The sequence below is a fragment of the Suillus clintonianus genome (genome assembly GCF_016758775.1).
Source record: "Suillus clintonianus strain FC179 chromosome Unknown DEU56scaffold_52, whole genome shotgun sequence".
NCBI classification, from domain to species: domain Eukaryota; kingdom Fungi; phylum Basidiomycota; class Agaricomycetes; order Boletales; family Suillaceae; genus Suillus; species Suillus clintonianus.
This window is the reverse complement of record NW_024539276.1, coordinates 168,260-195,533: the sequence shown is the minus strand read 5'-3', so window position 1 is coordinate 195,533 and position 27,274 is coordinate 168,260. Positions and strand designations below refer to the sequence as shown.

The 27,274-nt window shown below is 48.6% G+C and overlaps 10 protein-coding genes across 10 annotated transcripts; 7 read left to right on the top strand and 3 right to left on the bottom strand.

Moving 5' to 3' along the window:
- Positions 1 to 232: 232 nt before the first annotated feature.
- Positions 233 to 1,081, bottom strand: DEU56DRAFT_757429 (uncharacterized protein; the record flags this gene model as incomplete). The annotated part of the gene is made up of 1 exon (XM_041350128.1): positions 233 to 1,081. One exon carries the CDS (start codon positions 1,079 to 1,081, stop codon positions 233 to 235), a length of 849 nt encoding a protein of 282 aa, XP_041206853.1.
- A 633-nt stretch (positions 1,082 to 1,714) lies between these two features.
- DEU56DRAFT_448833 (uncharacterized protein) lies at positions 1,715 to 2,235 on the bottom strand. Its single transcript, XM_041346260.1, has one exon. It carries the CDS (start codon positions 2,081 to 2,083, stop codon positions 1,748 to 1,750), a length of 336 nt encoding a protein of 111 aa, XP_041206852.1. The 5' UTR covers positions 2,084 to 2,235; the 3' UTR covers positions 1,715 to 1,747.
- A 1,507-nt stretch (positions 2,236 to 3,742) lies between these two features.
- DEU56DRAFT_706875 (uncharacterized protein) lies at positions 3,743 to 4,169 on the top strand (the record flags this gene model as incomplete). The annotated part of the gene is made up of 2 exons (XM_041347426.1): positions 3,743 to 3,850; positions 3,903 to 4,169. Coding segments are annotated over 2 exons (375 nt in total), but the record flags the coding sequence as incomplete, so codon positions are not given.
- Positions 4,170 to 8,671: 4,502 nt separating this feature from the next.
- Positions 8,672 to 10,771, bottom strand: DEU56DRAFT_739704 (major facilitator superfamily domain-containing protein; the record flags this gene model as incomplete). Its single annotated transcript, XM_041348756.1, has 12 exons — positions 8,672 to 8,854; positions 8,923 to 8,989; positions 9,041 to 9,130; positions 9,180 to 9,268; positions 9,319 to 9,443; positions 9,504 to 9,536; positions 9,593 to 9,600; positions 9,652 to 9,958; positions 10,012 to 10,125; positions 10,175 to 10,268; positions 10,318 to 10,506; positions 10,559 to 10,771. 12 exons carry the CDS (start codon positions 10,769 to 10,771, stop codon positions 8,672 to 8,674), a joined length of 1,512 nt encoding a protein of 503 aa, XP_041206850.1.
- Positions 10,772 to 11,499: 728 nt separating this feature from the next.
- DEU56DRAFT_813019 (IMP dehydrogenase/GMP reductase) lies at positions 11,500 to 13,616 on the top strand. Its single transcript, XM_041353636.1, has 2 exons — positions 11,500 to 12,053; positions 12,236 to 13,616. The coding sequence occupies exons 1-2, from the start codon at positions 11,582 to 11,584 to the stop codon at positions 13,543 to 13,545; spliced, it is 1,782 nt and encodes a 593-aa protein (XP_041206849.1). The 5' UTR covers positions 11,500 to 11,581; the 3' UTR covers positions 13,546 to 13,616.
- Positions 13,617 to 14,751: 1,135 nt separating this feature from the next.
- Positions 14,752 to 16,371, top strand: DEU56DRAFT_448684 (kinase-like domain-containing protein). Its single transcript, XM_041346258.1, has 9 exons — positions 14,752 to 14,884; positions 14,940 to 15,230; positions 15,285 to 15,347; positions 15,412 to 15,591; positions 15,646 to 15,676; positions 15,732 to 15,769; positions 15,817 to 16,026; positions 16,075 to 16,267; positions 16,342 to 16,371. The coding sequence occupies exons 1-8, from the start codon at positions 14,849 to 14,851 to the stop codon at positions 16,210 to 16,212; spliced, it is 987 nt and encodes a 328-aa protein (XP_041206848.1). The 5' UTR covers positions 14,752 to 14,848; the 3' UTR covers positions 16,213 to 16,267; positions 16,342 to 16,371.
- Positions 16,372 to 17,475: 1,104 nt separating this feature from the next.
- Positions 17,476 to 18,637, top strand: DEU56DRAFT_448617 (uncharacterized protein). Its single transcript, XM_041346257.1, has 7 exons — positions 17,476 to 17,606; positions 17,656 to 17,751; positions 17,806 to 17,915; positions 17,964 to 18,123; positions 18,172 to 18,228; positions 18,280 to 18,546; positions 18,600 to 18,637. Exons 1-6 carry the CDS (start codon positions 17,598 to 17,600, stop codon positions 18,472 to 18,474), a joined length of 627 nt encoding a protein of 208 aa, XP_041206847.1. The 5' UTR covers positions 17,476 to 17,597; the 3' UTR covers positions 18,475 to 18,546; positions 18,600 to 18,637.
- A 23-nt stretch (positions 18,638 to 18,660) lies between these two features.
- On the top strand, positions 18,661 to 18,855 carry DEU56DRAFT_739661 (uncharacterized protein; the record flags this gene model as incomplete). Its single annotated transcript, XM_041348752.1, has 1 exon — positions 18,661 to 18,855. A coding segment is annotated over one exon (195 nt), but the record flags the coding sequence as incomplete, so codon positions are not given.
- Positions 18,856 to 23,548: 4,693 nt separating this feature from the next.
- Positions 23,549 to 24,853, top strand: DEU56DRAFT_914276 (uncharacterized protein; the record flags this gene model as incomplete). Its single annotated transcript, XM_041357612.1, has 3 exons — positions 23,549 to 23,685; positions 23,751 to 24,181; positions 24,237 to 24,853. The coding sequence occupies 3 exons, from the start codon at positions 23,549 to 23,551 to the stop codon at positions 24,851 to 24,853; spliced, it is 1,185 nt and encodes a 394-aa protein (XP_041206845.1).
- A 251-nt stretch (positions 24,854 to 25,104) lies between these two features.
- On the top strand, positions 25,105 to 25,855 carry DEU56DRAFT_914275 (uncharacterized protein; the record flags this gene model as incomplete). The annotated part of the gene is made up of 2 exons (XM_041357611.1): positions 25,105 to 25,193; positions 25,249 to 25,855. The coding sequence occupies 2 exons, from the start codon at positions 25,105 to 25,107 to the stop codon at positions 25,853 to 25,855; spliced, it is 696 nt and encodes a 231-aa protein (XP_041206844.1).
- Positions 25,856 to 27,274: the final 1,419 nt, after the last annotated feature.

The window sequence follows — 27,274 nt, the reverse complement described above, 5'->3', positions numbered from 1 at the left end:
CAGTATGATATAAGTACTACTCGTCAACGTCGTCGTCGGTGTCCTCCTTCCAGACAAAAGACCGGCTTCGTCTGAAAGACTATGCCTCCTCGAAAGAAACGCAAAAAAATACAAAAAGTCAAAATGACTTGAAAGAGTTTTGAAACACAGGTTGACCAGCCGCCGTCGTTGCACCAATCCAATTGTTTCCTTGACAACCCAAAGTATCTTATTTGTCCATATTTGTTATCTGCTACCGCCATCCAACCCTTTCACACCGACTCAACGATGCCCGACGCTCCATCCCAGCAGCTCGCTTCAACTCAGTCGACACAGTGCTCCTACTAGGATCGATCTTCATATCAGGCGTAGGTGATCCGGCATCATTCCGACGATGAATCCGGAACTGCATCATCGCAGTGTTAGGAAGCGCCCGTGCCAAGAACGACACAGGCGATAGCGACCTAGAGTGATGCGGGCACGGGAAGAACACGTCATGTCTCTTCTTAGGCTGCGTTCTAACCGCTTTGGACCGAACTTGGTTGGGAGGTGAGGAATCGGATAACCTAAACCCATCGCTGAGCCTTCCGAGCCCATCAAATGTCCCGCCTCCGCCTTTCTCTAGGCCTTCGAAACCCAGGCCCACTAGTCCTGAACGACCATGCGAGCTCACTCCGGCAAATGCATTGGGTGTACTGAGCGTTACCGAGTCGTCTGAGCTGCTGCTGCTACTGAGCGGAGGAAGGGGTGGAGTGGTCGCAGGTGTGTTATTCGGAACTGCGAGGAATGATGCGCTATATGGTGGAGGAGGAAGGAAGGCGTGTACGTCGGGTCTGGGTGCTTTGGGGGTACGTCTGTAGTGAGGTTTAGGGAGCGAAGGTATGTTTGGCTTGGAGGTAGCTTTTGACCCTGGCATACGCGCTTTCCCACCTGATAGGATGTCTTCTTGAGCATTCGGTGGGGCCAAAAGGGAGTTTGATGTAGAGCCGTAACGGTTATGCATGGTGTGGGCGTGCATGGTCGATGGATAATGAAACTGAGGCAGAAGGAGGACGGTGACAAAGGCTTTAAGTGCGGCGATAGAAGGTTGGGGAGAGAACATATGATGTAGAATCGAGAAGAAGTAGGGTCAAAGAAGAGCCGCACAGGTCTTTTGTATTACCATGAATGCATGGCTGACGGGCCTGGCTGACCAGCCAACGAAGCAAGGCTGACATGGTCGGTGGTCCAGACGGCTGACCAGGAAGCGTGTATAGATCACGTGAGAAAAATCAATAACGACCCATCGACCTCTGAATTTCTACGCCTGACTCGTCTGCAAGCAACGTACAATAAAATGCTGATCCGAAACATGAATCGGTATACTACAGTGCGCTGCTTGCCCGTCATGCACACCGACAGCGAACAAAACAAACCACGACTGCACCATTATGCAAATCTCAATTCGAACAGTCGGTAACGGTTCGAAACTCAAAACAGAGCCATATGGGCTACGTGTGCTCGTTGTAAGGCCATGTCTGACTCGCGGAGACCCAGACAGAACAGCACAACAAAGACATGCGAACATTGCAACGGCATTGGTACTGTCGTACCGTTATGCACACCAACAGCGCACAAAAACTCAACGAGAACAAGCAGTTTAGCTTTGTCTTCCCAAGTTTCGTTCACGCGAACGAGAAAAGACGAGAAACGCCTGAACTGAGAGGGAAGGGAGCCAGACAGCTTTGCACTCGTCGTACATTTGTTCCCAACTCATCAATGTTATGTGTTAGGGGCAAATATACATGACAGTGCGAGCGCAAGAGCATTTCAAGCTCCGGTTGGTTATTCGCAGAATTTTCAGGTAGTTGAACGGTGAAGCGGCGGTCATTGAAAGTTCGGGACGACCTGCAGAAAAGTAAAACAGAAGCTTGATCATGAATAATGTAAATTCTAGAATTCCATAGTTAGAGATGGACGCACTGGGAGCTCGAGTACGTTGCACCCCCCATCTTACACTGACCGTGCAAAAAATCTCTGCGACACAGCCATTATGCAAAATCAGGAGCCAGAAGAGAACGTTCGAAACTAGCATATTTCGAAATGAAGGTATTGATATAGGCATTAATCTGCGGTCGTTGTAAACCCCAAAATTTGTGGATCATCCAAAAGAAGAAATACACAACAACGACATCTAGAGACATGTGAGCGTCGCAAGGGCACTTCGCGCGGAATCACCATGCACAGCGCGCGAAAATCTTGGACAGGGCCATGAGCAGCTTTAGCTATCCTTGACGGAATTTCGAGCGATACTAGTCTCAGAGATTCGGTCGAGGATAGTGAAGCTGAAAGGGAGAGAGAAAAGCCACGCAGCCAATGCTCTTTGTAAGACTCGTTCGAGTCAAGTGAAGCAGAAAAGTTCTGCAACGATGACATGTGCATGTGAGCATCGCGGGCTTTTGTGCAACAAATGCACTAAAGACAACCGTCCTGCCTCATCGACATGCGGACCTCACTTAGCTATCCTTGGTAATCGGAACATTGTCAAGGTGGATCAAGCTGAGAGGGAGGAAAGCCAGTCGTCCCAACTGTGGAATGCGCCCCCTACAACGAACATGATAGCGTGAGCACAAGAGCATTTCAAGCTCCGGTTGAAATAGCACTTGTAATGAACGATCTGATGCCAAAGCTAAATTGAAGCTTGAAGTAATTCTAAGTTGAAGAATACAGGCATTACATAGTTTCAGATTGACGCAAGTACTGAGCGCTGAGCGCTGAGCGTTGATTCCGAGAGAGTACAATTGTCATGTTGCATGCCCATCTTGCACTTACAGTGCACCAAAACTGCGCAACGAACTCCGCTCGGTTTTTGCAACCTTGAACCACCAGGGATTAAGTATGGATTTGTAAATTGGATTTGTATGCATGTCGTTCCTAATCGCATGGGCCTACTCACTGTTCTAACAGTTCCATATAGTTTATTTTGAGGTAGGTCAGCGCATATCAATGTTTTGCGATGCTAGCACTAGCTAGACTGTCTTTCGGCCCGACTCTAAGTAGAGACTTGTCTCACAGTGCAAGCGCTCACGAACACCCTTAGCGTCAACAACGTCCTGCACGTGTTCATGATAGTGGCAGGCGCCTAACCAGCTTGCTGTGTACTACCACTTATCTCTGTCCTCTCAGAGCCTCGTACTCTTCCTAGTTCCACACAGCTCCAACTTACTCATGTTAAAAGTGTCAAGCAACGACGGTGCCGAGGATCAGCGCGCCCACAACGACGAGCAGCCTCCCGCGGAACAGGATACTGTTGGATCCACCAAGGATTCAGAGTAAGTTCCGGCTTTCTGGGATGCGTCACCCATATAATAGCAAGACAGGCAGAAGGAAGATTGTGGACCTTCGTCGGTGAAGCTGCTATCAGGGATGTGAGTATTTCTTCCCTGATGCGTCTAAGCCACTCCTCACCAGAACTGCAGCTCGAAAATTGGGCCTTCTCAGTCATCAGAATCTCACAAACAACAAAGTACTTCCAATGATTCACCCGAAGGTGGCTTAGTTCCGTAAGTCCCTATCAACGATGATGTCAAACAACTCAAACAACGAATTGTTTCAGCGAGGCACAAAAGCCGGCGGTGCAAAAGGACCAGCCAAATCTAAGTGAAGTGTGAGGGAAGAATAAGCCAAGCGATCACAGCTGACGCGACATCCTATGCGCAGAGTAAATGTCATGGAGCGAGTATTGGACGTTCTCCAGGACTCGACAATTGCTTCGAAGAGTGGCAAGGACCATCGCTCTCGTTTCTGGGGGGTGTACAAAAGAGTCGCGGAGGAACACGACGGCGAGTTCCTTGAACGATATACCAGCGACATGGATATCGTGTTGGTCTTCGTACGTTTTGCACGTTCTTCTCTGACCCATTTTGAGATTGATGTTTGACTAGTCTGGTCTTTTCTCCGCTGTCAGCACGTCTTTTATTGTGGCGATGGAGCCCAATCTCAGTCCCAACCCCAGCGATACTACGAATGCTCTTCTCACACAACTCGTACAAATCGGACTCGGCAACTTCACTGCAGCAGGCTCTGCAGCCGCAGCACCAGCATCTACGTGGTCGCCGCCCACGTCGACGATACGGATCCAAATGATCGCATACGCAAGCTTGTCCATGAGCTTGCTCGCTGCTTTCGGAGCCGTACTAGGCAAGCAGTGGCTCGGGTACTATAAGTCGAACAGATATGGCCGTGGCTCGCAGGAGGAGCGAGGAAAGCGCAGACAAGAGAAGTTCGATGGCCTCGTCGCATGGTATTTCGATGCGGTCGTGCAATCCTTTCCTGTCTTACTTCAGATCTCCCTTCTTCTGTTTGGGATCGCCCTGAGTGCCAACATGTGGTACGAGCAGCGCAGCATTGCCTGTGTCATCATTGCAACGACGGTCTTCGGATTTCTGTTCTATTCGCTGACGGTGATGGCATGTTTAATATCTCCCTCCTGTCCATTCCAAACGCCGATATCGACGATATTGCGGATGTTACGCATCGACAGTAAGATCGTTTTATGAATTCTCGTTGTCGCTTCCAGTCTGAACGGATATTGCAGGGGTTTTACTCCTGATATTTGAACCAGCCTCAAGGCATTTCCAGCAGCTCACAACGTCAGCGCACGGTGAACTATTTTTTTGTTCTTCTTGGACGCAGGTTTTGACTATTTCTTGTCAGGTGTGCTGTTACGACTGATTGGGACCCTCACATCGAGATGGACCCGATTGTCTGAGGCATTGAGAGGTGACGTTCTCATTCACTATTACACAGGATACCATGTGCTCATTTCATTCCCCAGGCCCTGTACGTGCGGTCGGCGCATTCGTGTGGCGACATCTTCAACAGCCATTCACCATACTCCATAACTGGCTGCGTTTATTTGTTCCGCACTCTTCTACAAATGTTGTGGACTCAGAAGCACAATTGCTCGACCAGAATCTGGATGTTTTGGCAGAGAAAGCCTCCGTCCTTCAAGTTGCCCTCGACCTCCCTGACATGCCCACCGACGATCTCGAAGCACCTAGCATCAAGTGGCTCCTCGAGACATCTACGGATCCTGAAGTGTTTCTCGCCGCTGTCAGTCTTGTTCCGCATGTCGAATGGCCTCTGGATGTCGATGTCTCAGACATGCTGCATCAGCTGTGTGATATTTTGACAAGCTGCGTCGGTTTTCAAGGGCAGGTTATACTGTCGTTGGAGGAGATGGCCTCAGCATGTATATTGGCTCTAAGTCATCTATACTGCGGCCGGATTCTTCAGGCATATCCTGGCCGTGGTGAATTTCTGGGCTGCGGGAAAAGAGACATCGCCGTGTTTGATCGGATGATGTGGAGCAACATGCGTGCAGTCGACCATGCGGTTCTTACCATGACTGCGGATCTATGTCTTAAGGACGGTGTGGATGATTTATTTCGGTGGATGGGTTATTGCTTAGCGGCTTGCCCCGATTCCGTCCCGGAGTGGCTGTCGCATATTCTTCCTTATCACTTTGTTACTGGGCAAGTGAATGAAAGTGGAGAAAAACTCGCCGTAACAGTGATATCCAAATTGCTATGCTCTCCATCGTCTCCGTCGACTCAAATCGTTGCCAATTGCACTCTTCTTGCTGCTGTCATGCTCGGGGTTCAGGTTGACAAGAAGGACATAGTTCATATTGATAAAAGGTGCTATTGACCCATTTTGTGATTCTTCTCATGATTAACAAAGAGATTGTGTAGTTCTGCTCTGCCTCAACTCGCAGAGTCCCTTTTGACACAGTTCCAAAAGGCTCTCTGGACTTGCGATGGAGGCAATATCAACTTTGACAGTACAGCAGTAGCACGCCGAGCATGGAACCTCCTTGACGTCATCTGTCGCATTCTCGAGCTTGCTGGATATCGCCCATATTCACCCCATACGATGCGGAACCTGGATGTGTGCAGGAAGATTTATTCACGGGCGAGGTCATCCGAACAAAGTGATCCCTCTGTTTTGTTGGCAGCTCTGCGAAAGGCATTGAACTTCACTTTCGCTGCTGCCGGGGTATCTCGGGACCCCATACATGTATGGTATGCCAAGTTATGGCAAGGCGATTCCCACTCGTCAGAAGACTCCGACTGGCTGGTGGACTACCTCGACTACATTAATTCTGACGACCACGAGACAACATATGACATCCTTTTGCTACTGAGTTGTATGAGAATGCCCTCCAACCCGGCGAAACAGCGCATGTTCGTCGAGAGGCTCGTCGCCTGCATGGGCAGTAACATGCCTGACCATTTACGCCATGCTGCTCTTTGCGCTGCTCGCAGTGCCCAAGACGACATAGCCTCGATTAATGTCATGGACGATGCGATACGGGATATGGTTTTGACCGAACTCTCCCCTGCTATTCTGTCCGTGGTTTGTCCTCTACCAGATCCAACACCCTTCAATGATAATCCTCTTCTCTCTTTTAATTATTCCCGTTACCTGCGCTACCTCCAACTGGTCTTTGCCCTCGCGAGTAATCCAGACTGGCACCCCCATTTGTATCGGGATCACCATATAGATCGGTGCATTAGTTTTATTGCAGAGTACTCCGAATTCCAGCATGCTTTTTATATAGCCGGTATCCTCCTCCGAATCGCACCTGAACGGAGGGTGCATACATTACTCGATTCTTTCACAGAGCAGCAGTGGTGGGACGTGATGGGAAACGCATGGTTCGGAGCTTACTACGTGATCCAGGACAACCACCTTTTCGAGTTCCTCCCCGTCCTCGCCGAAGGCACAAAGAGGTATATGCAGGCCGCTTCGAAACCTGATCTCGAGAAGCTCATCGAAAATGTGGATCGTATTCTAACAATAACAGAGATAGGTTTAGCGCAGGAAGAGGGAATCGCCATTGCTATGAAGGACTTGAGGACTGTAGCCAGCGACATGCTCGAAAGATTTGGTTAATTACCATTAGTCCACTAACTACGTAGGTGCTTGCATGTAGTGATAGGGTTTTTGAACCAGTGCGGGACGGGATGAGTATCATTGAGACTTGAATGAAATCGATGTCGAATAATCGGTTGATTTTGACTTGGCAGACGCATGCCATGCGTGAAGAACAGCTGGCATGAGATGCAAAGACTCTGGGGACCAACGTGTTCATTTCAACTAGGGAGGGGGGGTTGTTCAACGCAGTTAATACTGGACTAGCTCTGTCGATGGCGAGATTTTGTGATCGGCTGCCCCAGTCACATCCCTTGATCGATATCGACAGGAAGACGACAGACGAGACGACACACCAGGATCATGAAACAGATGAAACAAGTACTGCAGCGTCATGATCGTCTCTATGTCACAACCACCTATATTTCCCAGATATACTAATGGAGGCTGAGACTGTGAAGCCACGCCTGGGAGACACACTCGAAGGGTAGAATAACAGAGAGAGATGAGCACGACGCCGATTCGCTCCTGGCGGACAAATTCGTTAATTTGAACGTTGTATCTATACGTGCATCCGAGAGGCCGATATCCATGTTGACTCCTATCTCCCCCCAGCGACTATGAGATATTGTTATGGATTTTGTTGGTAGAGATCGAACGCAATGCTGAATGATACACATGAATACACAAAACGTGAAAATCATGATGAAGGAGAATCTGATACGCGCCCTGCATCAAAGCGCCCTGCACAGCGCCCACCCAATAGCCCTGCAACAGATTGTAAGGGGGGCACCACCATAACCACAGTGTGTACAATCAACGACAAGGTAAAATTGTAGACTCACGCAACGCTAGACCAGTGGTAACGAAGCCATAATGCACAGTGTACAGGATACAATTCTAAAATCACGGGTGTTCCTTGGGCATTCCAACTAAATAGTTTCAGATGGACGCACCGAGAGTACTTTGTATGTTGCATGTCCATCTTGCAGTGGACGAAAACTCCGCGACGCGGCCATGATGCAAAATCAGGAGCCACTGGCAGGAGCTAGAAGTCTCCGACAAGAACCATCATTGTTTCGAGACGAAGGCTAGCCAGAAACTCTGTGGTCGTTGTCAATCTACATTGAGAGAATCTGGCATACGACGATAGAGGGGTGCTTCATGCACACCAACAGTGCGCAAAAATCCACGACACGGTCATGAGCAGCTTAGCCGTCCTTCCTAGATTTTGGGATCCTGGCTCGGAGACACTGGAGAAGGACAATTGAGTGAGATGCGCATATATCACCTCGAGATCCTACGCATGGTATAAAATGCACTGGCAGCCGACGGGCCTGGAAGCTGTACTAGTCAGGGCTTAAATATTTGTGTGAATCGGGATAGTCTCGAGCCAGCCTCTGCAGACATCCCAGGTGAGATGGCTTTGAACGTCCCTAGAGTCTGATTCGGGACTAGAGTTGAGGATCATTGAGGACGTTGTGAACAAGTTGTGAGAAAGCATAAATGATTTCATCGATTTCCCTTTTGGTCACGCCCCGTCGGCGTTAAAAATGTTTCAAGACCTGCCAATGTCATTGGCACATTGCACACTGTTATCTACAAATATCACTGATTACCGAACGGGAACCGTGTTCAAGGAACATATAGATTGAACGTTCAGCGCTCAGTCATGATCGGACAACCAAGTGCTCACTTGGTTCGCTCCTTGCAGCAGATAATTATATGTGCACCTCCCGGGCCATTCCTCCCATATGACTATTGCTCATGAAGATCAACGAGTCAAAGAACTCCTTGCACGCATACGTTCGCCAGCGTAATATATCCAGATGGGGAAAGGTATACCTATGACGATGGCAAGACCTGCAAGAAGTGAATTGCCTCCCCCATAACCAAGCGCAGCGAGCATCTGTTGTCCAAACAGAGGAAATGCAAACCCGAGGAGTGAACGCAATGTCTGACATCACGAGGTGTTCAATACGCGTAAACGCTGAAGAGATTAAGGGTAAGGGTACGAAGACTCACAGAAGCAGCTGCGACAGCGCTTGCAGCATATGTAAATGTATCTACGAGGTATAATTGAATGGCGAGGCTGCAAAAAGATTCAACGACTACGAAGGGTGCTGAAAAGGGGCACGCTCACGAGGCTGTCATTATGCTGAATCCAAAGATGGCGGTGCCGACAATGGGCATCATAAAGTGGATCTCGGCTTGGGCAGACCAACCGTACCAACTGGCGTAGGTCAGATTGAAAGTAACGAAGATGCAGGCATTGGTCTCACAATAGTCCCACTGGGACGAACAACGAGCCAAATATGAGAGCAGGTATGCGCATCTCTGGTTTGCCCTTTCCTCCATTTTGTGTAGCAAGCTAGAGCGTTTCAGTTGATGTACTCAATGTATAAGGCAGTCTTGACGTACGTATATGTATGTCTTATCGCAAATTTTGGCGCCGAATACTGCGGCAGATAGAAATCCAACGCCGATTCCGATATACGGCAAACCTCCAATTCCAATGCTGAAATGGTACACGTTCGAAAAGAGATCTGGGCACAAACGTTTGATATTCGTGGTGATATTAAGTTACTGGGCGAATGTGATCTTACCGGGGAAAGTAGTGAACATCAAATAGTAGATACCTGACATAGAATTCAGTGCACGTTCAGTTAACTTGATTTCGTGTGCCACTACTGACCATAAATCCTAAATAGAAGACATCAGTTACGCGCACGATACTGCATGAAATCAACTTACAGAGCCATGTATAAACTGAGGATGAAGCATATGAAACTCCTGGTCATGATTATGATCGGTCGCTTGAGGTTGATCCACAAGTAAGCCCATTTGTTCACGTGGTTTGCAGGATATCCCGCGGCTGCCTTTTCGACATCAGCAGCCATTTTTCCACAGCGAAGACGGATGACTGGAGCATATGATTCTCTCATGAGAAGAATGCCAAGTACTGCGGCAACGCCAGAGATAGCTACGACGACATAGAAAACATATTGTATGCCAACTGACTCTGCGATGAAGCCTCCCATGACGGGCCCGACTACGGGACCTTGCGAGCTGAGTGTGAACCTCGTGGTTAGGGTGGCGGACCGTGGAACGTACCTATCAAGGGTCCGATAAAGTATAGTGCCATAGCCGAAGCACGGTCGCGTTCGGAGAAGAGGTCGCCAACGACGCCTCCGCCAATTGCTACGGGTGTACTCCCCACGAAACCAGCTTTGCAGAGAGTAAGCGAACTCGTGATAGCAGTGGTTCTATGACATACCTAAAAACCGAAAGATGATGAAAGATGTCGTGTTGCGTGAGAAAGCGCAGCCGAGATTAAAAACCAGGAAGAAAAGGTTCGCCAAGTGAAGCACCTTGAGCTCATTCAGGCAGACGGTTTCACTGATCTGAAGAATGACGCACCCACAAACGACCATAAACTTCGGACAAGGGTGCGGCAAATAAAGGTCCGATGGCGAACGATAGAAGGAATATACTTAGAGTCAAAGCTGTGATTGTTGGATTTGTTATATTGAATTTTATAGCCACGTCGGGCAGACCAGGTGCCATGATAGAACTTGCTAAGGGAGTAACAAAAGTGTAGATGGCAAGCTGATAGAAAACCAAAATTAGAACTCATGATCTGATCATTGGAAGAACTGACGATTGTAGTGGTTGTCCATTTTTTCCCAAGAGACCAATTCCTGGGGTTGACTGGGTCGTGTTGCCATTCATATTCTGACTGTTCAAGTTTAAGCTCGAGGTTGTCATCTGGGATGGAGGAGAGGACATGGAGCTGCGGAATACGACGGTCATTGGTATCATCTTTTCCTAGTACGTGAGTACGCGAGCTCTCGGCTCCTGGAGAGTTCGACATTGAGCGGCGTTATGGGCAGGTAAAACTGGTACGAGGGGTAAGAGCATCTGCAGGAACCAGACTGTCAATTATGCAAGTTAGATAGAGGGGTGTGAATGAGTATATAGCTATTACACTGCCATTACAGCACTGTACAATTATACATTGACAGGTGCGGCAGTCGGACGAGAAGAGGATCAGTAGATAGAAGGTGGCATTAAGTAAAGGAAAGACATACCAAGTCCTGCGGGCCTACCCTATGACTAAATGAAGTTGGTAGATGGATTTAGTACGAGGGATCCGAAGGATGATTGAAAAAAGCGGTTGACGAGGGCGCAGGTTGTTTAAAAAGTACAATTAAAGCCTCAGTAAAGTTTAGATCTAGAATTCCAGGTACGGGGATTCTATAATTTCAGATGAACGCACTGAGCTTGAGAGTGTGTTATTGCACGTTGCATGCCCATATTGCACTAGTAACAGTCAAACTCCGCGAAGCGACCATTATTCATAACCAGCCTGGAGCCAGAAGTCCTCGAGAAGAACCTTCGAAACTAACGTGTTTCGAGACGAAGAAACATCTTAAGGGGATCAGCATATATGACGACACGTATAGCACGCAAGAATCCGTGACACGATAAAGAGCAGCTTAGCTATCCTTCTCGGGTTTTCGAGTTCTGGCTCGGAGACACCGGGGAAGGACAGTTAAGTTAAGAGGATCCGGAGACAGCCAATTGTGCTCGTAGTGAGTGAATGGATTGCAAAGAAATTTAAGCTCCGATTAAAACACTCGTTGATAATGAATCGTAAAATTTTATAGTTGATTTGGCTAAAATGCCCGCCCCATCGAAAGCGACCGTCCTCTCTTCCTCCGACGCCGTCGCCCATCTAGCATCTTACCAATGCTTAGATGGTCTCTCCGTCAAGGATCTCATGGACTCCCGCGTCCATGGTGGTCTCACTTATAACGATTTCCTCATGCTTCCCGGAAAGATTGATTTCCCTGCTTCTGATGTGATCACCGATACAAGAATCACTCGTAATGTCGTTCTCAAAACCCCATTCATGAGTAGTCCTATGGACACCGTCACCGAGACCGACATGGCCATCAGTCTCGCGCTGCTGGGTGGTATTGGTGTTATTCATCATAATCAGTCCCCCGAATCTCAAGCGGCTATGGTCCGAGCCGTGAAAAGGCACGAAAATGGTTTCATCACGGATCCTGTCGTCTTCTCTCCAAGTCACACCGTTGCAGACGTCCTGGATATCAAGGCGCGTCTTGGTTTCTGTGGTATTCCTATCACAGGTTTGTTATACATTTCATCTGCGTCTCCTTGATGAATACCTTTACCAATAACCTTCGTTCTTCCGAGTAACGGGTTTCACCTGTGATTTGCGGATATCATTTCTATTTTGGCCATCTGATCTTTCATTTCGCCGCTCATGCTCGTGTGACAAAAAAAACTGATGTCTATTTTTTTTTTTTAGAAACCGGACACTTGGGAGCTAAGCTTGTTGGTATTGTCACTTCACGCGACGTGCAATTTGAGTCGCCTGAGATACTCCTCCGCGAGGTCATGACCACATCCCTCGTCACCGCTCCCCAGGGTGTCACCCTCGCAGAAGCCAATCAGATCCTCCGTGCCTCCAAAAAGGGCAAACTCCCCATCGTCGATGATCAGAGTCGTCTCACCTCTCTCCTTGCTCGCTCTGACCTCCTCAAAAACCAGAACTATCCGCTTGCTAGCAAAGACCCCAACAGCAAGCAGCTATATGCTGCAGCTGCAGTCGGCACGCGACCCAGTGACAGAGAGCGCCTCAAGCTCCTTGTCGAGGCTGGTCTCGATATTGTCATACTCGATTCCTCGCAGGGAAACTCCGTCTTCCAGATCGACATGATTCAATGGATCAAGCAGACGTTCCCCAAGCTCGAGGTTATCGCAGGCAACGTTGTCACCCGTGAGCAGGCTGCCAGCCTCATTGCTGCTGGGGCTGATGCTCTCCGCGTCGGCATGGGTAGCGGCTCCATTTGTATCACGCAGGAGGTCATGGCTGTTGGTCGTCCACAGGCCACGGCTGTGTTTGCTGTTGCCGAGTTTGCATCTAAGTTCGGTATTCCAGTGATTGCAGATGGCGGTATCAGCAACGTCGGGCATATTGTCAAGGCACTTGCCCTTGGCGCGAGCGCTGTGATGATGGGAGGGCTTCTTGCAGGCACCACAGAAGCACCTGGAGAGTACTTTTACCACGATGGGAAGCGTGTGAAATCCTACCGAGGCATGGGTAGTCTCGAGGCTATGGAGCAGGGCAGACCGGGTGCGTCTGGTCAGGTCAACGGCAAGCCCGGCTCCACGAAGCACGCACCACAGGCCTTGAGTAAGCCACACGAGAACGCCGCGACCACGCGTTATTTCTCCGAGTCTTCTGCTGTCAAAGTTGCTCAAGGCGTGTCGGGTGACGTCCAAGACAAGGGCAGTGTCAAAGCGTTCGTCCCATACCTACACGTCGGTGTCCAGCACAGTCTCCAGGACATTGGCGTGCGCAGCGTTTCAGCGCTGCAGGCAGGTGTAAAGGAGGGTCATGTGAGGTTTGAGTTGAGGACGCCGAGTGCTCAGGCGGAGGGGGGTGTTCATGGGTTGCATTCGTCAGTGATGCTGACTTCGCTCCATTGCGATGTGTTGCTGATTTTATTTGAACAGGTACACGAAGAGATTGTATGCTTGAGACGGCGGTTTGCTATGCTAGCTATTACCACACATTACCAGTATTATACACAGGTTCCTGCTTTGTATGCATAAAAACAAGGGAAAAATGTATGTACATCATTGACAATAGTTGATTGGAGGCAGCTGTGTTCATCTCGTTTCAGCGGAGTCCGGACTATTTTTGACGAGTGATTGCTTTGGCATTGCAGTAAAATTTTCAGCGTTGACGCGACGCGACGCGACCTCCTGCAAACACTACACCATCATCCGGATCATCCACGATTCCCTCGCCATGTTGGAGCGTTCTAATTTCACAACTCTTCTCAGTAAGGACAGAATTTTAGTTTGATACGGTGTACGTCTTGACCGCAACAGCAACAGCCATCGTTCCACCAATTTCAACTTAAACGATCTCCAAACGCTGGATAGTCCATCGCAAGCAGTGGGCAGCCACTGGGTCACGAATATAAGCAAAAACAAGTTCGAAACGAGTAGTTTGAGAACCTGCGCAGCCAATGCTCAACATCGGCGAATCCAGTTCTACCAGTGCGACGGCGAACGTCAGTCTAGCAGGCAGTGTTCATTTCCTAGGAAATGAAATGGAGCTTATCATCTTCCGAAGGTGCTCACAGTTGTTCGATAGCCCGTGTCATACGTAGACGCTCATTCCCATGGGCACTGGCTTGGACGGACAGGAGCGCGTGACTTGTGACTTGGTCTCGGAGCATGCAGCTGCCCCTTTGGACAGCTATAATAATCGATGATCTTATCTCTTCCGATGGGCACTTGGATTAGCCAAAACTTGCGCCCGCCGCATATTGTGGTCAGGCACTGGTAATTGATATATTTTAATAATTGAAATGACTCGTTACACGCGCGGTTTGATGTGTATCGCATGTTGGATGGATCGGGTGACAGGTCGTCTCTATTCGTGTCTGTCACGCGGAAAAGGCGATCCATGAATTCGCTAAGGGTCCAATTGAAGTCATCAAAAAGTTCAACAAACGCGCTCAGCTCCTGCTTTGGTGTTCAAGTTCGACGACGCAAACGCCTTGTTGTCCCTGAAATCGCATCATGTGCTCTTGGTAAGGTTTCATCTGGGTGCCGCATTTGTTTTCGAGCTTGAATTGACGTTGTACTTGAATCCGAAGCTAACAGATGGTACCTGGGCGTCCAAGGAGCTGGCCCAGGGCTCGTTTGAATGGTGCGACTGTGGATCACAGCCACGGAAGGCAGGCGAAGTGGACGGTTTGTTGGAGAGGAGCCGAGCAAGCACCGAGTCGGAGTCTTTTGAAGTACAGACTCAGCTGGGCCTTCAAAGCTTCGCTGCATAGTACCTTCTCCGAGCTCCAACCAGCCGCATCATATCAGTCGGTTCTGCATTTCTCGTGTTAGTATGCCGGCTCCTGGAAAGCGGCAGTTTCTCAAGCTTGTACATCGAGCCTAATCTTACACTCATTCAAGACTCAACTCATTGTTAATAACAGATTCGCCGTGGCCAAGCGCTCGTTGCTGGAGCTCCTGTTGATCCGCCTTCCGCAAGCGCAAGCGGGACCTCCATTCCCGAAAGACTGGGCACTTTCAACGACAATAACGGATGCCACCCCGTCTCTCTCACTGCCTCTTTGGTTCGGAAGATGGCTTTTCACACTTCAGACTACAGTGTTTTTGAAATTGACGCAAGCAATGTCATCATGGAAACCACGTACCCGACTGCTTCAAGTGGCCTCGCAGATGTCTACAAATGTATATTGAACAGGGGCGCAAGTCAGGAAGGTGTGCTTCATATATTCATCTTCTCTCAGAGTTGTAACTCATTCTGTTATCGTCAGGTTGCAGTCAAATGTCTACGGTTCCCAAATACAAGTAAAGCTGAAGTTGACAAGACCAACTATGTGCGTTTGGATAGCTTTTGAAACTATTATCGTGGTATCTAAACTGCACGTCCTTCGACCACAGAAACTAGACCGCGAACTTAGTATCTGGGTCATATTAGATCACCAGTATGTGTTACGCTTGTATGGTGTTGTATATGGTTTCGGGCCATTCCGTGCTTTCGTCTCCCCCTGGATGCCAAACGGGACTTTGGACTCTTACCTAGATCGCTCAGATCTCACGGCAGTAAGTAGGCTTACCTTGGTGATTTTTTTTTTTTGCAAGGCCTGTGATCATAGTTTATCGCTTTATTAATAGTTTAAACAAATTGTGGAGGGTCTCAAGTATCGTGAGTAGGAATGGATTAACCATGCAGCTTTACTGATTATTGTACTGTGGACCAGTCCACGATAACAACGTTATTCACAGTAACTTAACTAGTGTAAGTTTACACACTGCGTGTCCGTGATCCTCTGATCATGATTGTAGCTCAATGTCTTGGTTGCTGCCGATGGATCCCCGCGCATCGCAGGCTTTGGTATCTCAAATATCGTCATACAGTCCAGCCCGGCGTTCTCTTACCACACTGGCGGGGTTCGTTGGGCCGCTCCAGAGCTCCTCGATCCCCCGGAAGATCAACCCGTGCAATATGCCACCAAATTCAGTGATATATATTCTCTCGGCTGTGTTATGCTTCAGGTAAGTTATCTTATTTCCATTGCCTATGTTACTGATACAGTGCTGCAGGTATTATACGGGAAACTGCCCTACTGGTGGCTAAAGACTGCCACGCACGTCATTTCAGCGAGGTTCAAACACCTGGAGCCTATTGATACCACCTTTCAAATTCAAGCACATCACCTGAATTACATGCAGCGGTGCTAGTCATTCAAACCCGAAACTCGCCCATCGGTAGAGGAGCTCGGTCATTCATTGAAAGGTTATTATTTCCTCGCGCTCTTGACTGGCCTGTGTTCTACAACTTTCATGAACTCCCTAATGAGGTGATCACAGCGTATGAACATCGCGGCGCTGTGGCAGGGGGTCTGGGTGATATGTGGAAATGCAGTCGGTCCAAGAACTCGGAAGGAACTGAAGTCAGCATACTCTTGTATGTTCGAACCATAATTTATTCGTTTCAGGTTGCGGTCAAATCAGTCAGGGTTCGTCATCCAGGCGATAGAGATGAAGTAGAACAGATAAATAGTGTTAGTGTCAACTTTTGCGTGTTGCGCTGGATAAGCTACAACAGTACCGGAGTAACTTGTTCTGTCCAGACTCCAAACTCCTTTGATCATCTCACCAATCATGTCCCACCACTGAATACTTCCGTCTCTCCTCCCGCATGCAATCATCTTGCCGTCTGGTGAAAGTGCCATTAATGTTGCCGTTTCATAGGTCCCAACACGAAGCCTGTATCGCAGTTCCACTTGCACATCGTGCCATCGTACGAGCCACTCACACCAAGAATGTTGTCGTGCAAGAAAACGACCTCAATATAGCCCGGTCCATCACGCTAGTTCTTCTGGATTGTGCTTGGGGTGGAGCTTCTTCGGTGCTTGGCGTAGGGTTTCAGAAGTCATTGCTTGTAAGCCATCTGTATTTTTCTGGCTCTAACGGTGGTCTACCACGCTCATAATGGGATTTACCATGCCTCTTATTTTGTAGATAATTACTCAAGAGGCTGCCGCCTGGGCCAGGTCATCACATCATAATATCCTCCCCCTGTATGATACAATCACTTATTTCCGACCTCTTCGCGCCTTTATGTCTCCATGGATGGACAATGGCTCGCTGACTGACTATCTACACCGGGAATTCTCCCGTCTGTCCAACCAGGAAGATAGATATCGTAAGCCCATTATTCTGGCTGCATGATCGTGTCTGAGCTTGATGACAGCTGAACCAAGTGGTTGCTGCGCTTAAGCACTGTTAGTAGCATTCCTGGACGTCAGTTGTGGACTTACAACTGATTTCCAGTGCACAATGATGGTATCGCTCATGGTTCTTTGACAAGTGTAAATTGTGTGTATGCCACTTGCCATGTCGTGTACTTACGATATTCCCAGGATGATGTGTTCCTCGACGGCTCCGGTAGGGTCTACCTTGCTCACTTTGGTCGTCTCTCCAAGCTTTTTGCGCGTGCACAACCCACCGTGTCTGATCCATCAAACACCTTCGAATTGAGGTACATTGCACCCGAATTCCTCGCAGATGCGGGAGCCTCGAGATCGAGTAAAGCTGGAGATATTTATTCATTTGGCTGTCTCATGATCCAGGTGTGTTCCCGTACTACTCTAAGCCCCCATTTCACCTGATATTCCCTAGGCGTTGTCTGGGGAGATTCCTTACTGTTGGATTCGCGATGCAAGCGAAGTTCTTCCAGAAAGAGTCAAAGGCGCAGAACCCTTCCACATGCTACAGGTACGTTTCCCAGGAAAAATTCCTCTGCTGGAGGGCTGAAGCTGTGACGAATAGGAGATCGATGAAATCCATTTAACTTTTGGGCAACAATGTCTGTCAATTGACAGCAAGGCTCGTCCGTCAATTGAGGATGTTTTTTGCTTTTTCGTAGTCCAAAGCGTTGGGTAAGTCATCTCCCGTGTGCATCTGTTTTCTGTACTTACCGACCATAGTGCTGCTGACTTGACAAATTCTATCACCCGGACAAATGATTATGCCACGAACTTCAGGGGATATGCGGACGTTCACAGGTGCCAGCTTGTCTTCGACTCGACGACCGCGTTCGTGAAACAGGCTGTTTCCCATTCCCAGATCCCTCTTGAATGCGTTGATGTGAGTGTCACGCAGGCAATTTCTGCTACTTTTCCAACGGCAGTCTAGGTCACAGTCAAGGTATTCAGGCCGACAGGAGGGATCGAGATACCCAAATTGATCAATGTGGGTGAAAATCTCTTGTGTCCCCATTCCACTAACCGGTTGCTTCGCTAGCGAGTTTTTCGGGAGATCAAAATATCATCGATCCTAAATCATGAAAACATTGTACCTCTCTGGGGGGTTGCACGTCGATTCGGGGTTCTCCCCGCCCTGGTTTCACCGTGGTTAAAGGCTGGCACCCTGACAGATTATCTGACGAAAAAGCATGAAGAACTTTCCTGTGGCCAAAAGTTTGCACTGGTGCAATGACATTGTCGCCCCACAATAATAATGTACTTAAGACGCTTTAGCTTAAGGGTGTAGCTCGTGGCCTTCAGTATCGTTAGTCCAACGTTTGCAATTCACACAAAGCATAGCTGACACAGAACTGGCAGTCCATTCGCAGTTGATTGTCCATGGAGACTTGAGTGGCGTGCGTGCACCTTCACGAAGTTTGTCACCGATTTTGGTCTCTCTGCTCTCATTCCAGGGAGAGTAAGCCAGGCCTTATTGCCTACCGCTCCTGGAGGCACCTTGCGCTGGATGGCACCCGAACATCTGTCGGCTGATGCCAGCGACGTGCCCTCCATGCTCTCCCAGGCAAGCGATGTGTACTCTTTCGGAGGGATCATGATTCAGGTGCGTTCATGACTGGCATTCGATTCGCACTCGCCAAAATTCGATGGTAACACTATTGCCCAATGTGCTCATCTATCGCTTCAGATATTGGAGGGAAAGGTCCCATATCACTACATCACTCGTGATTATGTTATAATTGGTGAAATATCAAAAGGGATTACACCTCGAAGGCCTGACACACCCGCTATCATTGATGGCGACTGGGATCTCATCCGGAAATGTTGGTCATCAAATGCAGCGTCTCGTCCCTCCGCTACAGAGATTGTTACAGTTATAGAGACACGGGCTATGAGTGTCATGTAAATAGGTAGCGGCAAGATTAGGATGTTCATATATATATATATGTATACTAATAGTATATATACCCTACAGCATCATCGAAGTATCAGGATTTCAATCGGTGGGATGCAATGAATACCAGTGCAGGATAACGCATAAGGAAGTAGCGGGATGCCCAGGTAAATGTTTGAAGAGGCCGCCCAAACAAAGAGCTAAGGTTGTTTTGCAGATCAGGGACGATAAGCGGCGGGATTCATGCAAAATTTGCAAATGAAATGTAGATTGCGCTCGGGTTACATAAGCAATTGAACTTGCGCCCACCGTATAATATATATTGTGTGGCACTGGTCTCTTCTGACGGTTTGAAGCTGTGTATGCGGTGCGCTATGCCGATGGAACAAAGGCAGTCGTCATATTCTATGTCAGCAAGGCGTCTATTACTACAGCTTTCGAAATTGACTATTTAGCAGGTCTCTTCATTACCTCAGTCGTCACCATCAAAGCCTCTTCACCCCCATTGACCATCGATTCTGTGTACTGATTCAGCCGTGAACCGCTGTCCACACATACAGTAAAGAAAAGCGACTATCTCGAACTTTCTTGGTCGACACCATGCTGCACGCTGAGAATGCCGAGTCAGGCACATCAGGAAACCGAGGAGAAGTAGAATTAGCAGCGCTGTTAGACTCGCCAGCAACTGGTACTCATCGTAAGAGTGCAAAGGATCTGCCACCCTATGGTGCACAGCAACGCCAGGATGCAATTTGGAAAGGTGAGCAGTAGCCGTATTTAATACCCACTGACTGGCTCAAAAAGAATTAGGCGGGAATGAAGCGCTCCCTCCTATGTGGCAACAACGTCAGGTGTTAGACTATAAAACGCTATATCAAGACAACAACCTGATCATGGGTTCATTGAACCGACCATTACCAGGAGTACGATTAGGTGAGCGAAGAAAGTTTGCGTGAGAGCCAGGAGTTTATTGTCGAGCACAGATCATCCTGGAGATCTTGTTCCTGGATGTGAATGGCACATTGCGCCGTCCGGTCGGTCATACTTCGTCAACCACAATAATCGGACTACGTCATGGAAAAAACCCGTGCCAGATTGTCCAGCAGAGAGCTTAACGCCGGAGTGCATCATCGAGGGCCATTCTAAGTGCATATGGGACATCGCCTGCTTGGGCACTAATTGCAGTATAATGAGCTCATCGTCCGATGGTTCAATTCGTCAGTGGACAAGAGATGGAGAGCCTATAGGAAAGCCTTGGGTTGGTGACGGAGGAGTGGCAGGCTCCATAGGTGTATCCCCAGATGAAACTATGGTCGTCAGTGGAAGCGCAGATGGCAGATTACGGTTGTGGAACATAAAGGAGGGCAAAATGGTAGGCAACCCATGGAAGGGGCATAATGATGCAGTTATATGTCTCAACTGGTCTCCCGACGCCGTGGAGATAGCAAGTGGATCGTACGATGGCACCATACGACGATGGGACCCGGATACTGGACAACAAATCGCACCGCTGATAGACACTGGTCATGGTTGGGTTTATGCTGTCAAATTTTCTCCACAAGGCGACAAATTTGCCAGTGGTGGGGCGGACAAGATTATCCGCGTGTGGTCAAAGAAAGGCGAGCTGCTCGTCGAGATTAAGGGACATACGAATGCAGTGACATCGTTGTGCTGGTCCAATGACGGTACACGCATATTTTCCGCGTCATCAGATTGCACAATCCGAACATGGCGGTCGTCTGATGGAGAGGAACTTATTCTTCTTCGGGGTCATACCAAGACCGTCACATCCCTCTGCGTTTCCCCCGACGAATCTCGTCTTATCAGTGCTTCAAGGGACTGCTCAGTTCGCATCTGGGACCTCAAAACCAGTCAGCCAATCGGAGACCCACTTTTGCACGACGGCGAACTTCTGGCTCTTGCCATGTCCCCTGATGGAAAATATGTCGCTGGTGCTCAATTGTATGCAAAGGTCTATGTATGGAACCTGGAGGCAGCGCTCGAGCAGCAGGGTGGCCATGTGCGTATATACAATGTTGCTGTTGCTGGCGTTGAATTTAGTTGAGAGCGCACAGGATGGCAATACAGAGCCCGACGCGAAGCCCAAGGTAAGCCATATATGCATCTCTCTTGCATTGCATCTCACTTCTTTACTAGAGACGTGCAGCTCCAATTACTAGAGACGTGCGTCAATCAGCTGTGAACACGATCCTTTGCTTATTTTCCCAACAGCCTAATTTTGACGTTCATATTGTACATAAACGGCAGGCCAACAACAGAGGCATTGCAAAATATGTCAGTGTAGTTACATCTTTCCTGAGCATCTGCTAGCCTAACACCGATACAGGGCAATGACTTCTTTGGCAATAACACAGACCACACGCCTCGTCGCTCAGCTCCGCCTACAGGCTCATCATCTTCCCTTCCGAGCCGGTGGCGCAACTTGTTCGGGTTCCTGCGCTTCGGCAATCAGCCTGCAGATGGGCTTCAACCAATAATCCCTCAGCCCCGACGTTGGTATTTTGCCCGTGATGTCGTGAGTCGCTCATCACCGATATTTGTCCTGCTCTGATATCATCTGCAGAAACCAACACAACCTATTCAGGGGCAAAATTATATTGTCGGCACAGAAGAACCATCATATGTGATAGGATGCTGCGGATTTTATCTCGTTCGTCGCCGGTCCACATCGCACTAGCCATTCGGCGCTCCGTGTCCTGGTCGTTTTCTAAACGTGCTCGGGCGATTACTAATACGTCGTTGACATTGTATGACTATCACATCAGTTGTTACAAGTATCTGCAGATTGCTTATATGTACGACTTAATGATTGCAGATCAGAATTATGAGCACGCAATCCGAGCCTGGTGATTGTGTTCCTCAGTTGTGGTTGGAGCTATAAGCAGTCATGCGCATCTATGTCTCGTGCAAAAACAATCTACCACCTAGGCTGGTGGTTCCAACCGGAGACACCGTTGGGAGAGTAGCGAATCCGACTGCCTCAATTAAGCACTGTTTAACCAGCCAGCATTTTGACAAAAACCTGACGCAGGGTAATCTACGAGGTCTCGAATTTCCAGTCAGAACCTCGAGTTAGCATGTAGATTATTTTTCCATTCCATAATAAAGATCGTTCGATCGAAAGACTTTTTGCCTTCTGTTGATCTGCCTCTAGGAGCGCTGTATGCCCCAGCATGAATAGTGGCTACATCTCGAGGGGTACACACTAATCCCGCGGGGGCATAGTCTGCTGGGGGCGATGCGGCCACCGTCATGCATGCATATCACATCTCCGCACCTTCAGCAGAACTGTCATTCAGTACGCTTCATCAGGCAGGCGACATAATATTACCACAAGGGCCAATCACGCCACTACCTCATGGCCAAGAGTAGTGATTGAGTTCAAGATGATCCCGGAAAAAATAATATTGCAAGAATTGCTGACGATCAAGGGGCAGGGCCGCACAAGGAAGATCATGCAATCTCTTCCGTGATGCGTAGCTCAGCAGAATAGGTCTGGTCGGTCAATATTGAGCGACCTCGTCATCGTATGACTGGCATGAATTCAATCGAAGTGAGAGCGGGCTGGCGTCGGTCTATGGTCGGACATGACCTGTAATAAAAAGCGCTTCGTACCGTTCGTCATGGGTCATAGATAATGCAGCCCTGCACAAGAGATACCGATTGACGGCAACACATAATTCTTCTGGGCGCTTCTTCTGTTCGTAGATTGCGGAGTGGAAAAAAAAATTAGCCTGTGTTCTTGCAGATTGTGATCACTGATTGGGCGATAGTACATGTCAAAACCGAACAGCGGCGATAACTTGAATCAATAGGAGTCATAGGCAGACGAAACATAGTAAGAAGAGTCCTACGAATGGAATTGACTCACCCACTTGTTGGAGAAGTCCCGGCAGGCGAGGGCTGGGTGACGTCGAAGCTTGATGTGTGTGATAGTAGTGATGCCGATGATATTCAGATTTGACCTCTGTTGTCCTAATTCACAGGTGGTTCTACGTGCCGAACAACATAACAAGATCGTGGTTGTGCTCGATGGAGAAAAACTTACGGCGGGCGAGGGTGGGCCACACCGACACTGATTCTGATTCTGATGGATTCTAGAGAATCTGGACGGTCTGGACTTTGTTCCATGTACAACTGGTTTTGCGCGTCGAACAACAGATCTAGGTCTCTGTCATGCTTGATGGAGTAAGAACCATGGTGGGCGCCGGTGGGCGCTTGAGGGCGACGCGTCGAAAAAAGTTGTGGCTGTGACTCAGCGCCTGTCAGCGCTTCATGGCTCCTAACTTTTCTCCTTCAAGCATCAATTGTAGTCTTGAAATGAGTGGTATTGTTCTAGTTTAAAAGTGAGTATACATCGTCATTGCAATTCACTTATCTTATGCTCTTCGTCATGGTTGGCAATACTGCTGGCGCCACTACGCTAAAGACGCCTCCTCACAGCGTCAACTCTGTGCCTAAGCTTAACTCCACCCCGCTTGAAATCGGCTCTGTCGCTATCAGCGAACATATCAGTGCTGTAGGCGTTGAGTACGTCCACCTGTCTTGTCGCTGCATCCTCCTTACGTTGATATTGAACTTCGTCCTTCACGCAGCGTCCAAAATGTTCGTCCATGGATTGCGAGCAACGTCGAGGACTATAATTGGCGCGTCGCAGTGGAAAGCAATGTGCTGTCGGATCTGGTACCGAAGCTCTCTCACCATAACTCTCATAAACCCGCCAAGGAGCTGGTTGCCAAGCTCTGCAGGCCACAACTTGAAGAGGCGCACGAGAGCGAACCCGCCATTCTCAAGAGGGTGTATGAGATTGCGAAAAGGGACGATAGTGTGAAGCACCACGTCCCAGAGATATCCTGGTTCCATAAATTTCAGCATACGTCCACAGCGAAAATCAGGAGCGCACTGGGACTTGAAGACCCTGAACTAGGCAGGCGCGTCTTCTACATCATCGTATACAGAAGACTTGAGCCGATCACGGACCTGTGGGACACGCAGTTCCTCAGCACATGGTTGCACATCGTCATCTGTATGTGTTCTTCGTTCTTGCACTCTGTATTCTTCATAAATACTTGCGACACCAGGCCATTATGCTCTCTGGGAGGGAGTTGTCTATCATCACGATGTCAGCCCTAACAATCTAAAGGTATACAAAACCTTAGATGGTCGATGGATTGGCGTTTATAACGACTTCGACTTATCATCGACTCAAGATATTCCCTCGTGCCAGGAGCGCACAGGGACAGTACCTTTCATGGCCATTGAACTTCTTACACAGGCAGCCATCGAAGGCCAGGTCAAGCACCTGTATCAGCATGACGCTGAGTCATTCATATGGGTCCTGGTCTATGTCTGTCTTTGTTATGAACGCGGCGTGTTCATCGGCAAGCGCTCACCGCTCAATGCCTGGCTGAGAGCGGATGCCGTTGAGTGTAGGATGCGAAAGAATGACTTCTTAACCTTCGGTCGTAAAACCGTGGAACCCACACCATCGCAGAAAGATAACTGGAATGTTGCGCGATCTTGCCTGCGTCCTATCCGCTCGTATTATATGGACTCGGACTCTGGCATTGAGAGCTCTGGCTCTGAGCCTGACGCGCTGACAGACGCCGTCGTATTTCAGACATGGTTTGTAAAACAAATACACAAGGCGAAGCCACGGTTACTGGAGCTGGAGCAGCTCCTAGATGTCCGCTTTTAATCTATGTAGTGACATATTATTTATCTTTTGCCCTACGCGTGCGAGTTTGCAATTTCAGTGATTCCTATTTCAAAGTCCTTCAAACAGCCTGAGTATGATACCAACCTCAAGCTCATTACTATGACCGATACTAGGGCTGGAGATGCCTTGATACACTGGTGCAGTAGTATCATTCACTGTGAAGAGGCATTTACGTCGACAACCAGGGGGACGCTAGGAATAGACGACGCTGAATGCGGCAGCCGAGTCTTATGCATCGTCGTACTATCCAGAAAGCTTCTTCCAATCGCGAAGCTGAACGGGGACGAGTTCTTGAGCGCATGGTGGCACAACGTCGTGTGTATGTTGTTCCTTAGCTTGGGTTCATTGTCAAGTTAAATTAACTGCGACAATAGGCCATCGTGTCCTCTGGGAAAGCGGTGTATGTCACAGCGAGTCAGCGACGTTAACCCTAGCAATCTCGTGGTATACCGGACCCCGGATGATAGAGTGATTGGCATCTTCAACGATTTCGACTTATCATCGATTCAAGATATTCCCTCATGCCAGGAGCGCACAGGGACAGTACCTTTCATGGCGCTTGACCTTCTCATGGAGCAAGTCGTTGAAGGCAAGGTCAAGCACCTTTACCGGCACGACGCTGAGTCATTCATATGGGTCCTGACCTGGGTCTGTCTTTGTTATGAATGCAGCGTGTTCATCGGCAAGGGCACACCGCTCGATGACTGGCTGAAAGTGGATGCGATTGGGTGCCACCAGAACAAAAGTAGCTTTTTAAACTTGGTTCGCGGAGTCATAAAACCCTCGGATTCACACCATAAAAACTGGGATTTGGCGCAATCTTACCTTGATACTATCGGCTCTTGGTACGGGATGCGGGCTAGTAGAAGACCCATGGCGGAGGACCACATTGTATTTCAGACATGGCTGGAGGACAAGATAATCGAATCACAGAGACTGTCGCGGGAGCTCCTAGATGTCCGCGTGGAACCTATATCATAATAGAAGCTTATAGACGTTTTGCATGTGACTTTGGCCATTCATCATGACCGAGGCTCAGGCTGGAGGGCAAGGGGCAAATCGATCCCCATGTCCTACCTGATATCATGTGCAAAGATCAACACAGCCTACTCGGGGGCAAAAATATATCGTCGGCATGGAACAACAATCATATGTGATAGGATGCGGATTATATTTTGTTCGTCGTCATCAAAATTATGAGCACGCAATCCGAGCCTGGTGAATGTTTTTGCCTGATGTAGTTGGAGCTATGAGCAGCCGTGTGCATCAGCATCAGCGGCGTCTCTTACATATATCTGTATATGCACGGCTTGCAATGAGTCTGATTGTACCACCTAGGATGGTGGTTCCGACTGGAGACAGTCGGGGAGAGTAGCGAATCTGACTGCCTCGATTAAACACTGTTTAACCAGCCAACGTTTTGATAAAACCTGACGCAGGGTAATCTACGAGGTCTCCAACTTCCAGAACCTCGATTTAACATGTGTCTTATCTCCCATTTTATATTATGTAAAGAGTGAACAATTTTTTGCCTTCTGTTGATCTGCCTAGCGTTGTATGCCCCTGCATGAATAGTGTTTGCATCTTCGACATGCACACACTAATCCCGCAAGAGCATAGTCTGATGGGGGCGATGCGGCCGTCACGATGCCCTAGTCATGGCTACATCTCCGAGCCTTTAGCAGAATAGTCGTTCAGTGCGCTTCATTAGAGCAGGCGACGTAATACTACTCACAAAGGTATGCGCCAATCACGCTACTAGTACCTCGCGGCGTATAATAATTTAAATATCATCATGAGCGGGGGTAGTGATTAAGTTCAGGAAGACCCCGGTAGAAGTAATGTTGCACGAATCGGTGACCATTAAGCGGCAGGGCCGCACAAGGAAGCTGATCTGATCTCTTTTGTGATGCGTAGCTCGGCAGAATCGGTAAATGTTGAGCGACCTCGTATGTTTTTGATTGGCATGAACTTGTCAAAACAAGCGAGAGTGGGCTGGCGTTGGTCGATAGTCAGACATGGCTCGTAAAAAGTGCTTCGTACCGTTCCTTATGGGTCATAACCAACGCAGCTCTTTGCGAATACCGATTGACATCAACACATAATTCATCTGCGTGATTCTTCCATTCATGGACTACGAGTGGAAAAAAAATTAGCCTGTGGTCTTGAGATTGTGAATATTGATTGGGCGATAGTACATGTCAAAAACGAACAGCGAAAATAATCGGAGCTGTAGGCAGACGAATCATAGTAAGAAGTGTTCTAAGAATGAAATCGACTCGCCTAGTCGTTGGAGAGGGTCTCGGCGGGCGAGGGCGGATAACGTCGAAGCTTGATGTGTGATAGTAGTGATGCCGACTCATCTTCAAATTTGACTATGTTGTCCCAATTCACAGTTGA